Raw genomic sequence first — 17,631 nt, forward strand, 5'->3', positions numbered from 1 at the left:
CAACCACAGTGCTAAATGGGATAGATTTCGAACAGATCTAGCAACTCAAAACTGGCCATCCATGAGGCACTGTGGGTCATCAGCATTGTATTCGACCACAATCTGTAACCTCATGGCCTGGCATAACCCCTACTCTACCATTACCATAGAGCCGGGGGACCAACCCTGGTTCAATGATGAGTGCAGGAGGGCATGCCAACAGCAGCACCAGGCATACCTAAAAATGAGATGTCAGCCTGGTGAAGCTACAACACAGACTACTTGCATGCCAAATAGCGTAAGCAGCATGTGATACACAAGGCTAAGCGATCCCACAACAAACGGATAAGATCTAAGCTCTCAGTCCTGCCACTTACAGTCACAAATGATGGTAGACAATTAAACAACTATCAGGAGGAATAGGCTCCACAAATATCCCCAACTTCAACGATGGGGGGACCCCAGCACATCAGTGCAAAAGACAAGGCTGAAGCATTTGCATCCATCTTCAGCCAGAAGTGCTGAGTGGATGATCCATCTCGGCCTCCTCCTGAGATTCCCAGCATCACAGATGCCAGTCTTCAGTCAATTCGATTCACTCCACGTGATATCAAGAAATGGCTGAAGGCACTGGATACTGCAAAGGCTAAGGGCCCTGACAACATTCCAGCAATAGTACTGAAGACTTGTGCTCTAGAACTAGCTGCACCCCTAGCCAAGCTGTTCCAGTACAGCTACAACACTGACATCTACACAGCAATGTGGAAAATTGCCCAGGTATGTCCTGTATACAAAAAGCAGGACAAGTCCAACCCAGCCAATCACCACCCTATCAGTCTACTCTCGATCATCAGCAAAGTGATGGAAGTGGTCATCGACAGTGCTATCAAGCAGCAGTTGCTCAGCATTAACCTGCTCACTGATGCTCAGTTTGAGTTCCGACAGGCCACTCACCTCCTGACATTACAGCCTTTGTCCAAACATGGACATGGCATCAAGGAGCCCTAGCAAAACTGAAGTCAATGGGAATCAGGTTGGAGTCATACCTAGCACAAAGGAAGATGATTGTGGTTGTTGATCAGTCATCTCAGTCCCAGGACATCACTGCAGGAGTTCCTCAGGGTAGTGTCCTAGGCCCAACCATCTTCAGCTGCTTCAGCAATGACATTCCCTCCATCAGAATGTCAGAATTGGGGATCTTTGCTGATGATTGCACAATGTTCAGCACCATTCGTGACTCCTCAGATAATGAAGCAGCTCGAGTCCAGATGCAGCAAGACCTGGACAATATCCAAACTTGGGCTTATAAATAGCAAGTAACATTCGCACCACACAAGTGCCAGGCAATGATTATTTCAAACAAGAGAATATCTAACCATCTCTCCTTGATGTTCAATGGTATTACCATCGCTGAATCTCCCACTATCATGGAATCATAGAAAGCTTAAGGCACACAAAGAGGCCACTTGGCCCATAGTGTCTGTGCCGGCTGAAAAATGATCCACCTATTCTCATCCCACCTTCAAGCATTTAGTCCGTAGCAACATCCTGGGGGTTACCAATGACCAGAAACTGAACTGGACCAGCCACATAAATATTGTGACTACAAGAGCAGATTAGAAGGTCAGAGGTTAGGAATTCTTCAGTGAGTAACTCACCTCCCGTCTCCCCAATGCCTGTCCACCATCTACAAGGCTCAATCAGGAGTGTGATGGAATACTCTCCACTTGCCTGGGTGAGTGCAGCTCCAACAACACTCAAGAAGCTTGACACCATCCAGGACAAAGCAGCCCGCTTGATTGGCACCCCATCCACCACCTTAAACATTCACTTCCTTCACCACTGATGCACAGTGGCAGCAATGTGTACCATCTACAAGATGCATTGCAGTAACTCGCCAAGGCTCCTTAGACAGCACCTTCCAAACTCACAAACTCTGCCACCTAGAAGGACAAGGGCAGCAGATGCATGGAAACACCACCACCTGCAAATTCCCCTCCAAGCCATACACCATCCTGACTTGGAACTATATCACCGTTCCTTCACCGTTGCTGGGTCAAAATCCTGAAACTCCCTTCCTAACATCCCTGTGGATGTACCTACACCCCAAGGACTGCAGCAGTTCAAGAAGGCAGCTCACCATCACCTTCTCAAGGGCAATTAGGGATGGACAATAAATGTGGGCCTAGCCAGCGACCCCCACATCCCATGAATGAATAAAAAAAATGTATCTGTCATGACAGCTCCCTGGGAAATGTGAGCAAACATGCATGATTCTTCTCCTTTGGTTGCAAACCAGATGTAAGTTTAAAGAGTGGAAGCCTTTGTGATTGATAAAAATAGCAGGCTGATCTTAGGGAGCTCTAATGGCCACATGAGCACAGTCGATCACCCCTTCCACTCAAGGGAACCCAGCCATAGCGCTGAAGGCCGCAGACCTCGCTGCCTGGCTGTCCTCATCTACAGGTAAATAGATGAAATCATTTGCATGCCGAGAAAGGGCACTGGTCACCTCTTTGATGCATCTGCGGGCCTCAGACTGCGAGATGCCACATATGGTGCCCGTAAAAGCCTGGAAGGAGCAACGAACAAAAACACTGAGTGCAGCTGGTACCTTGAGGGCAACACACATGCAATTCCCACTGAAGCCGAGTGGTTGCAGGTCATGCTGCAGTGCTGCAAATGTCATGTTACAAAGTGTCATGCTACAAATTTCTGTGACCATTTCACATGACATCCTTAGGCATCTCTGGCGTTGCCTCCCTGACATTTGCAGGTATTTTGTCCTTGTTCTGACGATGCGATGACGTGCCAGTGCCCGTCTTCAATAATGCCGTTCCTGATTGTTATCATTCGGAGCATCCTCACCTTCCTGTTCTGCCTGTTGCTGGCGCTCAGGCATCATGAGTTGAGGGCAAAGAGCCGTCCTTAGTATCTCTCAATGTTCTTCTTCCTATGATACTAGACAAACTGGGTATATGAGACCTATGTCGCTGCGGCCTTTCTGAGTAAGCAGAGTGTGGCAATTTAGCGCTCCGTTGCCAGTAAGTTGAAACATCAAGGCAATGAACAGCTACCCTATATCTGTCTTCAATTTGCAGCCAGATAGAAGACACGCCCACTATCGTTTGCCTCCTCGCACTCTCATTCCTCTCCTTGAGTGTCCACCTGGTTTCCATTGTCGATAGAGAAAATGGTGCGCATGGAATTCAGGGCAATCAGCCCCACCCTTCCGTCCCTGGGTTCCCTGCCCTGCTCCTTCATGTATCCGATCACCCCCATCCTTCCCTCCCCGAGTATCCTGCCCTGCTCCTCCATGTAGCTCCAGCCTATGACTTTGCCACCATCCGCTGAAAATATTCACCCTTGCTGGTGCCTAGCCTTGAGGCAAACATCCACTGCAATGCTAGCGTAGAGGGAAACATCCATTGCAATGCTGGCCTGGAGGCAAACATCCATTCCAATGCCGGCATTAGTTTTAGCGGACAAGCTTAAGAGAGAAGAGCACAGATGTGACACAACTGCACAAATCCGACTGTTGCATGCCACAGTAAAACAATTGTGAACTGGGTTGTACGGGAATATCACTCACCGTTCATTTAATCTGGCAGGTAGGACTAAATTGTAACTATGCATAGGGTAATGAGTGTTCATGTTATTTAAATGAAAGCAAAGCTGGAATCCGCCACTGCGCTGGGGGAACCTCAGAATGCCACTAATCCGTCGTCGACTTAGTTCCTCTACATTTCCTGCCGTCGGGAATCCGAAAAAACACCTCCTGCCTAATTATATCACCCCAATGCCACTAAATCCGCCTCGGCAGAGGACATAAAATCCCCCCCAATGCCTTTTATGGTCATAAAGCACTTTACAGCCAAAGAAGTACTTAATTGGTTACTGTTGTAATGTAGGAAACGCATCAGCAAATTTGTGCACAGCAAAGTCCCACAAACCAAGCAATGAGATAAACGTCCAGTCATTTTTTGGTTAAGGGATAAATATTGGTCAGGACTTGAATTAAAGCTTCTTTACATAGTGGCTCAAGCTCTGTTGCACCCACCTGAGAGGACTGACATTAATGTCTCATCCAAAAGATGGAAAATTAAATGAAGAAGGGTGCAATGAAGGCAGACTGCTGTCCATATGTTTGTTGACACCAGGCTTTTAAGTGTGAGGCAACAGGTGTCTGCTGAATGATGGTGGTGGCTGTATCCTGAACCAAAGATGTTCAAATTGTTAAATCTGCGATATCGTTGCTGCAAGATTACAAAAAGTAATTGGAAGTGGATTACTGGGAAATGACCTTCCCATCCAAACAGTAAATACAATGCTATTTGTCTAACAAATCAATATCAGCAGTACACTTTACCACTAAAAATCTGGAACAATTTTGAAAGACCTTAAAAGAGAAAGAAACAATATTTTAATTGTGTGAAAACAATTCAACTGAATACAACCACCACCTCCGCCTGTTCATAAACATCAAATATGTCCCCCACAACACCATAGTTTTACATTCAACTTCATCCACATCTCTGATGCAATTCCCGCCTGTATTAGACCCTAATTTGATGATGCATATGCATGATATTATAGGCATGAGTTCCCATCTTTGATCCTCATGTCAAAATAGAAATCTCAGTTGTTATTCTCAAAAGGAGCTATTGAGCAACAGTCATGCATATTGCAGAGGAAAAAAAAGGGAATGCCAGAGAGTCACCTGTGGTGACAACCAGCTTCAACAACAACAACTTATATTTATATAGTACCTTTAACATAATAAAACATTGCAAGGTGCTTCACAGCAGTGTTATCAAGCAAAGTTTGACACAGCCACATAAGGAGATCGTAGGGCACATGGCCAAAAGCTTGGTCAAAGAAGTAGGTCTTAAAGAGTGTCTTAAAGGGGGCAAGAGAGGTAGAAGGATTTAGGGAGGGAATCCCAGAGCTTAGGGCCTAGGCAGCTGAAGCATGGGAGTAATTAAAATCAGGGAGGCTCTAGAGGCCAAAATTTGATGAGTGCAGATATCTCAGAGAGTTGTGGGGCTGGAGGAGATTACACAGACAGGGAGGGGTGATGCCACAGAGGGATTTGAAAACAAGGATAAGAATTTTAAAATTGAGGTGCTGTTTAACTGGGAGCCAATGTTGACCAGCAAGCATTGGGGTGGTGGGTGAATGAGGACACAGGCAGCAGAATTTTGGATGACCTCAGGTTTGGGAGGGTAAAATGTGGAAGGTCAGCCTGGAGTGCGTTGGAAGAGTCAAGTCTAGAAGTGACGAGGCATGGATGAGGGTTTCCGCAATATTTAAGGCAGGGTGTAGTCAGGTGATGTTATGAAGGTGGAAATAGGCGGTCTGAGTGATGGTGCAAATATGTGATTAAAAGCTCATCTCGGGATCAAATATGACACCAAGGTTCCAAACAGTCTGGGTCAGCCTCAGACATTTGCCAGGGAGAGGGATGGAGTGAGTAGCTAGGAAATGGTAGCTAGGGAACAGAGTTTGCAGCAGGAACCAAAGACAATGGCTTTGGTCTTCCCAAGATTTAATTAGAGTATAATAGAACAACAGAGGCCTTACAGCTGGTTCTAACATATTGCAGTCAAAATATAACACATTACTCCAAAGAAAAAATAATAAAACAATCTTTTAAATGGACTATATTTTTCAAACCTTGACAGAGAAGTAAAATTTGCCATTACCTACAAATAAATAGACTAAAAAGAGTAAGAGAAGGAAAAAAATACCTTAAATTGTGTGTGAATCTGTAAGTATGTATGTATTCTTATAGTGGAATCTTGTTTAATTACAATATAATGCCAGGATCCAGTCTCAGCATCTTTTTCTATAAAATACAATACTTAATCACTAGACTGAGGAAGATGGAAAATCTGATTTAAATAACTAACAAATAATGGGTGCTAAATTTCACTGAAGGTCTCAACATTACTATCACAAAATGACAGTTGTTCAATTGGTGGGGGAGAAGGAAAAAAAGAGAATGCAGGAACAATTATCAACTTTACTGTCATAAGTTTAGTTAGGGACCCTTGGCTGCATTTGATGATTGTAATGGATTTTTTTTTCTTTGTCAGTGTCTGATTTTTACAGAACACTGTGGAAATGAGAAACTAAAATCATTTAATCTTACAGCTTTACTTTATCAGTGATGTAGCCAACTGAGACATGAATATATTGCAGTCACAACATAACACATTACTCCAAAGAAAAGTAATACAAAAATAATCTTTTAAATGGACTATATTTTTCAAACATTGACAGAAAGTAAAATGGGTTGTGGCCTCCCTCTGGACTGCTGCTGCTCACAGAGGGAGCTGTCAGAAGGAAGAATGCACGCTCCTAAGGTGTCACTCAAAATTAGTTGAAATGCTACATTACTTTAGTTGCAGTAATAGAGTAATGTCTTCATTAACAAAGTCATCCACTTAACAAACTCTTGTCTCAAATAAACTGCAGTATAATTCTTCAGAACAATGACTTACAGATTAGCAACAGATAGACAGAATACTGAATGTTGACTAATGACTTTTTTAGACGACTATATGGATGGGCCAAGTGAACTAGGGAATTTGAATGGGCCTATTCTGAGAGACTCACGATCAAGGAAATGCTGAAGTAGGAAAATATACACATTGGCTATGAGGTGTTGACATTAAATAGGCTCCAGGGCATCATTTATTGTTTATGATGGAAAATAGCTGGGGAAATCAGCATAATACTTAAAAGCATGCTTTTGTAAAAGAGTATTGGAGAAAAGTTACTATTTCAAACATAATGCTTTCACAGTGAGCCTTTAGTAAGCATCTGAATAAAGGAAATGATAATATTCAGGCTAAGGCATCTGGGTACAGGAGCCTGAAGTGTAAGCTTGGATATATTACCAATAATGATGGCAGAACTAGATAGCAAAGAAAAGATAGACTCTCTTGGGGCCAGGCTGAAGAGGATCTATATAATATTCTTCCTGTGCATACATCAGCTACATATCAGTTCAGCATTCTCACGGAACTGTAATTATTTTTCTTCTCGGATTAAAACAGTGTGCCTTTAAAACAGGGTGAGAAGTTTTGAATTTCTGGAGCACAGTGTGCCACAGCTGCACTTGTTACCCAAGGCAATAGCAGGAGAGAAAGGGGTCACATGGTATAATGTTTCAATTCGACTGTGTGTAAAACTGGCAAAAAACAGTCTGAACCAGTTTGTTTTGCGAGACTCTCCAGCAAGGCGTGCTACTGAAGAGCTGTCTATTTTCCCTCAGCAAAAATTCTACAGAGAGCTATGGGCCAAGTTGATTGCTTGTTGAGGAGGAAAAAAAGCCCTTTCTTTTAAGAGACCGTTTGTATTGCTGAAGGTAGTAAAACTCCTTTTCTTCACAAGTATTTGCTTCAAGATTGAATCTCTCTGGACTGATTGAGTTTGCTGGAGTTCGAAGTAAAGAGATAATGTCAGTTTTTAAATTCAAGTTGACTTATTGCTGTGCTCATCATTGAAAGGACTGTTTAATGCCCGCTGCAGCCAAAGTGTTTTGAATGCCTTTTAAGACCAATTTCATCAAATCCTTGTGGAGACTCCGAGTAGCCTTTGATTATTTTCACATTATAATACCTAACCCATGAGGAACGTAACCTACAAAGACTTACTTATTTAGTTATTCTTAAGAAATAGCTAATTTTCAAAACACCACTTTTAAAACCGGTTAACTACTGTTATTTTTGAGTGTATGTGTGTGAATGGGGAAGTTAGATTAAAATAAGAAATGATAAGGTCTTTAGACATAGGTTTATCTTAATTTTGGCCTTTATAGCCACTCCAGGCGCTGCTCCACAAACCACTGACCACCTCTAGGCGTTTACCCATTGTCTCTCGAGACAAGGAGGCCAAAGAGAAGAGAAGAGAATATCTTAATAGTGATGAAGATCTAGTTGTTAATAAATATTTAAGTTGTTGTGGTCTAAAGATACTTGGTTTGGTCTGTTTTATTCCGGGGGTTACTAGAGTGTTTAATTTGGCTGTTTTCTGGTTGGGTGGGAAAACTTTAATAATATTTTGCGACCTGTGGAGTGACGGGACTGAATTGACAGTGCATTGCTCCTGCTTTGGTTGTAACAGCATTTATATTCTTCTTCTTAATGCCAATTTATAGAAACCGTTGAACCAGGTGGCGGCAATGTACTTGAATCCTAGGCTGGTTTAACTGTTGCCATAGCCAGGAAGTGTTCTGTCAGTGGTTAGCAAGAATGCTAAGTGGAGCATTCTGCCTTGGGTAGAGGACATAGGCTTGATCAACTAAAACACATCCCTGGCATTAGCTGAAGTTGAAGCTCATGGAATTGAAGGTAAATTATTGACCTCGTTAAGAAAAGCATAAAATTAGAGAGATATTAATTGCTTAAGCGAATGGGCAAAACTGAGACAAATGGATTTTAGTATAGGCAAGTGTGAAGTCATCCGCTTTGGACCTAAAAAGGACAGAACAGAGTACTTTCTAAATGGTGAAAAACTAGAAACAGTGCAAGTCCAAAGAAACTTGACGGTCTATGTACATGGATCATTGCAATGTCATGGACAGGTACAGAAGATAATTAAAAAGGTAAATGGAATGCTGGCTTTTATACCTAGAGGACTAGAATATAATGGAGTAGAAGTTATTCCTCAGCTATACAAAGCCCCAGTAGGGCACACCTGGAATACTGTGTTCAGTTCTGGGCAACACAACACAGGACAGGCAGTGCAGCGTACATTTACCAGAATGATACCTGAACTCCAACAGATACATTTTGAAGGAAGATTACACAAACTAGGGTTGCATTCCCTGGAATTTAGAAGGTTAAGGGGTGATTTGATCAAAGTTTTCATGATATTAAAGGTAATTGATAGGGTAGCTAAAAAAAAAAACTATTTCCATTGGTTGGGGATGTGTAGGACTAGGAGTCTATAAGTTAGAAAGGACTTTCAGCAGTGACGTTACCCTAAAGGGTGGTAGACGTTCAAAACTCTCTTCCATAAAAGGCAGTTGATACTAAATTAATTTAAAATCTGAGATTGATAGGATTTTGTTCGCACAAGGGAGGAAGGGATATGGGGAAAAGGCAGGCATATGGAGTTAGGCCACAGATCAGCCATGATCTCACTGAATGGCGAACAAGCTCGAGGAGGTAAATGGCCTAACTCATGTTCCTGTGTTTTTATTGGCTGTACAAATAACTATCATAGATTGACATTCCAAGTACCATTCCTTTTCCCTTACGGGAAGCATGTGATCCACCAGTTAACAGTTACAGACCTGAGGAATACATTATCCAAAAAAAACCCATATAAATTAAATCTAGTACAACTGTTTGCACAAAGATACAGAAGACGAATAGAATAACGGAGGTTTATATAGTCAATACATTTCTAACTAACTGCTCTTTGCCAAAATATATTCAAAGGTCTTGTAAAATAAAATCATGAACATGAAAAATAAATACGGATAGAAACAGAGAAAGGGCAAAAACCAAGGGGAAGTTAGAGAGAAAAACAGAGAAAGGGGAAGAGCAAAATCTATTTTTCTAGTATTATGACAGGCCAAATGGATCCTTCTGTGTTGCAATCATCCGATGATAATGTACCTGCACATGGACCGTAATATGTTTGGTCCAGAGCCAGTGAGGTACATAATCTGTAATGTAGAGAGCCAATAAGTATACACAAATCCAGAAACCCAAAAGTAACCAGTTCTGGTGTTTGAAGAATAGTGCATTTGTCTCAGTAACAAATTCTGGCCTCAGTCCTAAATTGTGGCTTTGAGTGATGTTTGATCAACAACTGATTGTAATTATGTTCTTACTAATCACGTTAATGAGGCAATGGCAGAATCTTCCTCAGTACAGATACATGCACAATTCAATTGATTATGTAATAAACTCAATTGGTTAAGTAATAAACTAAGTATTTTTTGCAAAATACATCAAAAGCACTCTATATGGAGTTCACATTATAGATAATCCATTATTGAGGGTAGCAATTTCGAGACAACCTGACAAGCCAATTGGACTGAAAACAGTGGGCAGCTTATAGCAGAATGTGTTGGTGGCAGTTGAGGTTCATTGTAAAATTACCCCTGCATCTCAAATGTTCATACTGAGCTCAACTTAAAAATAATGATCAGCAGTTTTCTATGTGGGTATATTCACTAGATTATATTGCAATATACGAAAAGAACTTTGTAAAGTTATTTTAAAAGAAGTGTGAGGATCTTCAAATAGATTAGCTATGTTCCATTTTCTTTGATTTGAGGGGAAAACAGGTTTTTAAAAAAAATCTGTTAAATCCAGTGCTATGATTTAAAATTGTTCACTTTCAATACCCTTGGCTTTGGTATATTTGTACAAGTTACCATGCAGTCCAATGGAACATAAAATGATTGAATATTCTGAAGATTTGAAAAATCCTTCTTCAGCAAAAGATGTCCCAGCTTTTATGATTAGTTTTGAGATGCCTCAATGCCCTGTACATTAGACGTCCCTATAATCTCAGGTTTGCAGACATAGACATATCCCAAAGGCAGGAGTGATAAACAGCAGCAGTAATACACACCATAATCAGTGATCTTACAGGACACCAGGTACAGCTCCTTCAGGCTCTGTCCTTCCTTAGCTATGAATTCCACACATCTGCAAAAACAAAACAAGATGCTCAGTTTAAATTGGAGTCAAAGGTTTAAAATGGTTAAGTAAACGAGAACTCTCAACACAATATCTACCTGTAACAGTCAAGATAAACCGAATGTCAAATCCACTTCATCACAAAGCATTCTGCCAATCTTAAAAATTTAGTACCTGGTGGTTCGATGTCACCAAGGATGAGACATCGTTTTTTTAGGCATGATTCCCCACAGGGTATGTTTTCCCTATTCTGCCATGTCATCACAGGGAAGCAGTGGCCTACATTCTCTCTCAATGGAGGGGATTAAAAGAAAATACAGAGTGAGTTTTCATAGGCCACTCTTGCACCTAACCCAGCCAGTCAAGAGCAATAATGACAAGGGCCTTGATGCAGGTCGCCTGCCCAGCTTTGTAGCATGAATTGGTACTCTGTGAAGACTGAGGAAGATGGGATAGAAAATAGAACACATTTTTTTTTAAAAGACTGGAATCCATTTAGCACTTTTCATGACCTCAGGAGGCCTCCCTTATCTGATTTTTAGCCTTAGCACAGCTTTACTTGTGCTTATTTTCTCTTTCTACAGATGATGACACACCCTATGGACCTTGAAGACAACGCGAGTTTCAACTGTAAAGTGAACCAAAGTTCAACATGCTCCTTTTCCCTAATTCTAACACAGGAGAAATAAAACTAAAGTAATAATACTGTAGACTAGATTCTAACAAAGCTTAATACTGAAAAATAATAAAAGGAGATTATATTCAATTATATTTCAATGAATTATGTTACGACCAGGTGAGATAGGGGTCTAGGGGTTCCCTCTCAGCCTTTGCCTGTTCTAACTGTAACAGGGTTTAATTTTAGAAACACTATGTTTTTAGCTCCCCCTCAGTGAATCCTTGTTCACCGCTTTCCAATTGTAAGGCAAAGAAATCAATTGGAAAGGTTTTCTTAGATTTAAACAAGCAAGATAGAAGTTTATTCATCTTAAACTCTAATTCGGGTAACGGCTACGAATATGCGACGCATCCACAGTAGCATGCATATGCAAAAAACATACATGCAGATAGAGACAGAAAAAGTAGAAACGAATAAAGGGGAAAAGTTTGAGGCAATAGATGGTTTCTATTTACTGTCCTTTGAGTTTGATGCTGAGTCTTTGGTTGCTGTTCGTTGGGGCCCAGTGCACGCCTTAACTTGTTTCGATGTAGGAGTCTTTTCTCTCGAGGATTACGCAACCTCAGTGGGCCTGGAGGCTTGTGAGAAAGCGAGAGAAAGCCAGTCAAGAGAGAGGCTTTCTTGTTCCAGCTTCAGTTGCAAACTGCAGTCTGAATTCAAACTGTCCTGTGAGCACAACTCAAACCTCCAAGTTGGCCAGCATGTGACAAACTGTTTAAACAAACTTCTGCATTTCTGGATTTTCAAAGTTCTCAGTGTGGGGGGGAGGGGTCTCCCACCCCGACAAGATGTGGATCACCATTGCCCAAACCAATCTCTGTTAACTGAATCAGTGGAATCGGTGAACAATACTTTTGTCTCTCCAAGCACTGTCTCTTAATATGCAAATGTTTTCCCAGCCAAGTGTCTGGTGATCTCTTGTAAAACAAGTCATTTCTTCACTCCAGCAACAGTTTAAAATTAATGTTCACATGACAAAATTAGTATGCCTCATTCTTGGCAGGTTGGGGTCTTCATGACAATTTCAAAAGTGTATTCCCATAATCAGAGAGAGATAAGAGATAACGCTGTAGACTGTTTCAAGTCTCAAACTATTTTCCTCCCTCTTCAGCCACTAACAATTCATTTTGGCACTAACAAAAATATAAAAGCAGGGAGGTTATGCTAGAACTGTATAAAATACAAGTCAGGTGTTATGACCAGGTGAGAAAGGTGTCTAGGAGTCCCTTTTAGCCTTCACTTGGTCTGATTGTAACAGGGTTTTATTTTTCAACACACTGTTTTGAGCTTCCCCTTGATGAATCCTTGTTCGCCACTTTCCAATTATAATTAGCATAAACAGGCTTGCTTAGGTTTAAAGAAGAAAAGTGACATTTCATTAAAACTTAAACTCTAATTCGGTAAACGCCTACGGATACACGCCGTGCCCCGCGCTAGCAATGGTACACGATACACACATGCAAATAGGGACAGAAAAGAGAAGAAAAATAAAATGGAGAGGTTTGAGGCAATCTCTGAAGAGGAGTTTTTATTGTGCTTCAAACTCGTTGTAGTCCTTGATAGTAGGTAGTCTTGCTTTTCGTTGGGGCCCAGTATTCTTCTTAAACCTTGTTCACTGCAGGAGACTTTTCTCTCTTGAGGTTCATGTATCTTCAATGGGTCTTCAGTTCCGTGGGAAAGAGATGAGAGCAGACAGGAGAGAGGTGTTCTCAGTCCAGGAACAAACAGCTTTCTGAGTTTCTTTCTCTCAGCAAGTTCAAATTCAAAAAACTCCATCAGTTAGTCATGTGACTAAACCGGTCTGACCACTTCTGTGTACTGGGGCAGTAAGGACTGGGTCCTTTGTCTGCTAGCATGCAAATGTCTATCCAGTCAGGGGCTTGGCAATTCCTTTTCTTCTCAGCCACAATTTTAAGTTTTAATGTTCATGTGGCAAAATAATATGTGCCTTAGTCTTGGCAGGTGGGGGTCTGAATGACACAGGCCATACCTAGAGTACTGTATGCAGTCTGGTCACCACATTACAGGAAGGATGGGATTGCACTATATTGGATAATCTGGGATTGTTTTCTTTGGAATAGAGGAGGCTGAGGGGAAATTTAATTGAAGCGTATAACATTGAGGGGCTCAGATAGACTAGATAGGCAGTACCTACTTCCCTTAGCAAAAAGGTTAATAACCAGTCGACACAGAATACAAGTAATTGGTAAAAGGATTAGAAGGGATTTGGGGTTGGAGGGGGTCTGGTGCTCAATGCCTTAAAAAGTGGTAGAGGCAGAAACCCTCATCGCATTTAAGAAGTACTTGGATATGCACTTGAAGTGCCGTAACCTACAAGGCTATGGACCAAGAGCTGGAAAGTGGGATTAGGGTGAATAGACATTTCTCGGCCAGGCAGGACAGTATGAATGGTCTCCTATATTTCTATGATTCTGATTGTACATAATCCTGAGGGTCCAAAAGGAGTGATTTTTGCTGAGCAACTATTCTAGCAAATAGATTAGGGTCAATTAGCTCTTGAAATGGTTCACCTCTCTAAATACCCTCATAAGTCTATATTCTTACAGTTTCAATGGTTCATTGTTATTTCATCTATAGGTGATGCTGTGAAGGCCACATCATTTAACCTAACATTACTGTGAGTTCTATATAGGATGAATGATCGACTCCCTGTGATTACCACCCAGGTGGTGAAGCCAAAAATCTTCCCCCTGTGTGCAGCGCAATGTAAATATATATTTTCAAAGTATCATGCCTCTCCTGTTATATTTTGCATTTGCACCAGATCATGACATGAGCAAGAAACATGCTGGTGAGCAACCACTGGTTTGCAGAAATTCTTGCTCTCTCTTTCCCCTCTTTCAAAAGCCTCATCTCCCCAGCCTTTCCACAGTCACTATACATCACCTCTTTTCATCTTCGTAACACACTTTAACATTTTTACTATGTTAAGGTGCCACATAAATAAATGGAAGCAATAGTTGTAAATTTTAAACACATCAAATTAGGCCAATATCTCCCTACCAAAAAGTAAAAGATAGTGTAATATAGCAAGTAGTGTATCAAACCAGTTTGTAAAGTGAAGAGAAGGTGATAACACAGTGTCTGTAACCTCATTTATGTTAACCTCTGTACTGTGACAATTATTTAAAAAATCTCACATAAGTCACATCTATTCATGGATATTTATTGGCTGGTGAAAAATAGATGGCAGGGACACATGTTGTCCCAGCCTCTCCTCTCCTCCTGCTCCTAGAATAATGTATTGTTTCTGCTTCCCTAAATAATCCACTTGAGACTGGAAAACTTCCATATTTAAGTAGCGCCAGCTATGACAGATGCATGACACTGCTGCCATCGAAGGCACTGAATAAAAGGTAAAGGGACCTGGCCTCAGCCATTGGACAGCATCAGAGTCTCATGTTTGTGTAGGCTTTGTGACTTGCCGTCAGATCTCCAACGCCAAGTAAGCATGTGACACTTTTTTTTTATTCATTCATGGGATGTGGGCATCACTGGCCACCCAGCATTTATTGCCCATCCCTAATTGCCCTTGAGAAGGTGGTGGTGAGCTGCCTTCTTGAACCGCTGCAGAAGGCAGCTCACCACCACCTTCTCAAGGGCAATTAGGGATGGGCAATAAATGCTGGGTGGCCAGTGATGCCCACATCCCATGAATGAATAAAAAATAAATACTGGAGCTCTCTATCCTTTTTAGCCTTGGGAATTGCAATTCTCTGATGAAGGTTGCTCGGGTATAAAATTCAAACCCGACCCAGGCCCGAATCCTTTAATTTTTTTTGCGCCCGACCCAACCCGAATATCGCAATAAATTTAATTATATCAAACATGTTATTGTGCACTACCTTGTCCAAATGGTAATACTTGTGATCCTGTTCATCCATTCCGGCAGCAGGCTATTCCTGCAGATGGAGTTGTGGGGAATCATGGGTGAGCCTGATCCCGTGAGTTCCTGGAGGTTGCACTGTCCAGCCCAACCTGCCCCGAGCCTGAATGCTGGACTCGGAATATAGACCCGACCCGAACCTGATACATGTAGTTGAGTCTATTCGGGTTTGGGTCGGGTAGCCAGGCTTTATTCTCTGATATTCACTGGTTGTTGATTAAGAACAGTGGCACCAGTCAAATTAAACAGAAATAAGCACTGGACAGCAACTACAGTTCTCGACTTCAACTCTGCTCCTGGGAACCCCTTCCGAGAATATAGACGTGCCTTGATGGGACTGCACAGCAACAATCAACAAAATCAAGAGAGTTCTAAATGAAGTAAAAGAGCACAATACATCAGAGGGAGCCACAGTCAAACTGTACAGTACTCTGCCCAGACAGCACCTTGAGCACTGTAAAAAAAAAGCAAAATACCGTGAATGCTGGAAATTTGAAATAAAAACAGAAAGTGCTGAAGATACTCAGAAGGTCTGGCATAACTTGTGGAGCGAGAAACAGAATTAATGTTTTAGGTCTGGGATGAAAGGTCACAGCGATAGGCACCAACATGTTGCACCACGGACATTTGACAAAATTATTGACTCAGCCATGGACATGGGGGCAATTAATCCGTATATAAAGTATATAGCCAAACTAATGCCATCAAAATAGAGTCCAATTTAAAACACACTTCTCCCTATAAATAAAGTAGCTCAGCATACAAACATCAATGGAGAGCAGCACTGTAGTATTAGCTAGCAAGCAAGCAAAATAGAATGCAATGCCAATAACCTTTGTTGACAGAATAGATTGAGCTACAGTATGTCACAGGGTGGTAGATGGACCTTATCTGATGGACCTCTGTGGATTCACACTGTGTCAGGAGTGCAAATTCATCCAATAAACCATGAAACTCAAGGAAAGGATTGTTATTGTAGTTATTGAGGTGAGGCAGTAGAAAAATCAGCAAAAGACGACAGACCATTTCTCACACTGCTGTTGTCACAAGACAATTTAATCCATGATGGTCAATTATGGTGCAACTACTCCACCTGCTTGTGTCTGAAGACAGGGCAGCCAACAAAAGGGCAGTGATCTCCAAATCAGGAGAATTTTATAGGATGGAGCAGATAGTACTTCAGAAGAGTCATGTAAAACAGAAAAGCAGAGTGGGACCGGAAGGGACAGAGGCATTAATGGTAGGTCGCCAAGACTAGTTTATTTATCTTGACAAGCTGTTAAACCAGGTGTTGGATTCTTAAATGCAGAAACAACAGCATCTCTCATGGACAAAATGTCATTTGCTCACCAAAGCTAGTGACAAAATTAGATAAACATAATTACAAATAAAGAGCAGCCTTTAGGTCCTCCAATAAAGCGATTCTCTTAAATTCACTTAGGTCTGTATCTTAGTCTATCACTTTCAATTCAGATTCAGCTCTGCCAAGATAATTATTAACAAAGAGCTTTTCTGCAAAACGTTGGGCGGTTGTTACTGCATGCACTATTCATTTACAAAATGTTTAGTCACTATCTGTAAGATTGTACTCCAGACTAATCAATTTATGTCCAAGCCAAATCTCTTATCTGTTAGGTAATGAAATAGCCGAGCAAGCCACTCAGTTCGAGGGCAATTAGGGATGGGCAATGAATGCTGGCCTAGCCAGCGACAGCCACATCTCACAAACAAATATAAAAAAAAGAAAAGGTGCACTTTTAACGCAATATAATTAAATGATACAGACAACTTTCAAATGACACTGACCACTCAGGTTATCTGCCCTCAAAATGGATAGTAAATGATGCACATTGCAGTTACTGATCTTTGACAGACCTGTAAAACCTGTCCTTTAACCCAATTTGCAGCAAAAAAAATCAGTTAATGACTGTTTCTAATATGGTCATTGAAACATAATAAACTTTTACTTTCGTCTTCCCCAACAGTTTTTAAAACTGCAAATGCAGCATGGATTTTGTTAAGGAATTGTAGACAGTTTATCATGGTTTATTAAAGCTATCCGTTGCATTGTATTTACTATTGTATACGAGTCAACAGAGTCCTGTTTTTGCCAATATCACTCAGCCCCATTACACCGTACTCTTGTATTCATGAAAACTTACAGTGCTGACTGCTGGAGATTCCTTGGATTTGCTTGCCTGTTTTCCCCTCAGTACAAAGAACAAATAACAGTACAGCACAGGAACAGGCCATTCAGTACTCCAAGCCTGCGCCGATCTTGATGTCTGCCTAAACTAAAACCTTCTGCACTTCCGGGGACCGTATCCCTCTATTCCCATCCTGTTCATGTATTTGTCAAGATGCCTCTTAAACGTCGCTATCGTACCTGCTTCCAC

General features: G+C 41.4%; 1 protein-coding gene across 8 annotated transcripts in view; it reads right to left on the reverse strand.

The window, feature by feature from the left end:
- Window positions 1-17,631, reverse strand: part of fbxl17 (F-box and leucine-rich repeat protein 17) — an 878,768-nt gene that overhangs the window by 232,081 nt on the left and 629,056 nt on the right. For all 8 annotated transcript variants that reach the window (XM_068029789.1, XM_068029793.1, XM_068029792.1 and 5 more), the window contains one exon: window positions 10,582-10,658. In XM_068029789.1, coding sequence (XP_067885890.1) covers window positions 10,582-10,658 — 77 coding nt within the window. The remainder of the gene's footprint in view (window positions 1-10,581; window positions 10,659-17,631) is intronic.

Source organism: Heterodontus francisci, chromosome 4 (assembly GCF_036365525.1).
Source record: "Heterodontus francisci isolate sHetFra1 chromosome 4, sHetFra1.hap1, whole genome shotgun sequence".
In the NCBI taxonomy this organism is placed as follows: Eukaryota; Metazoa; Chordata; class Chondrichthyes; order Heterodontiformes; family Heterodontidae; genus Heterodontus; species Heterodontus francisci.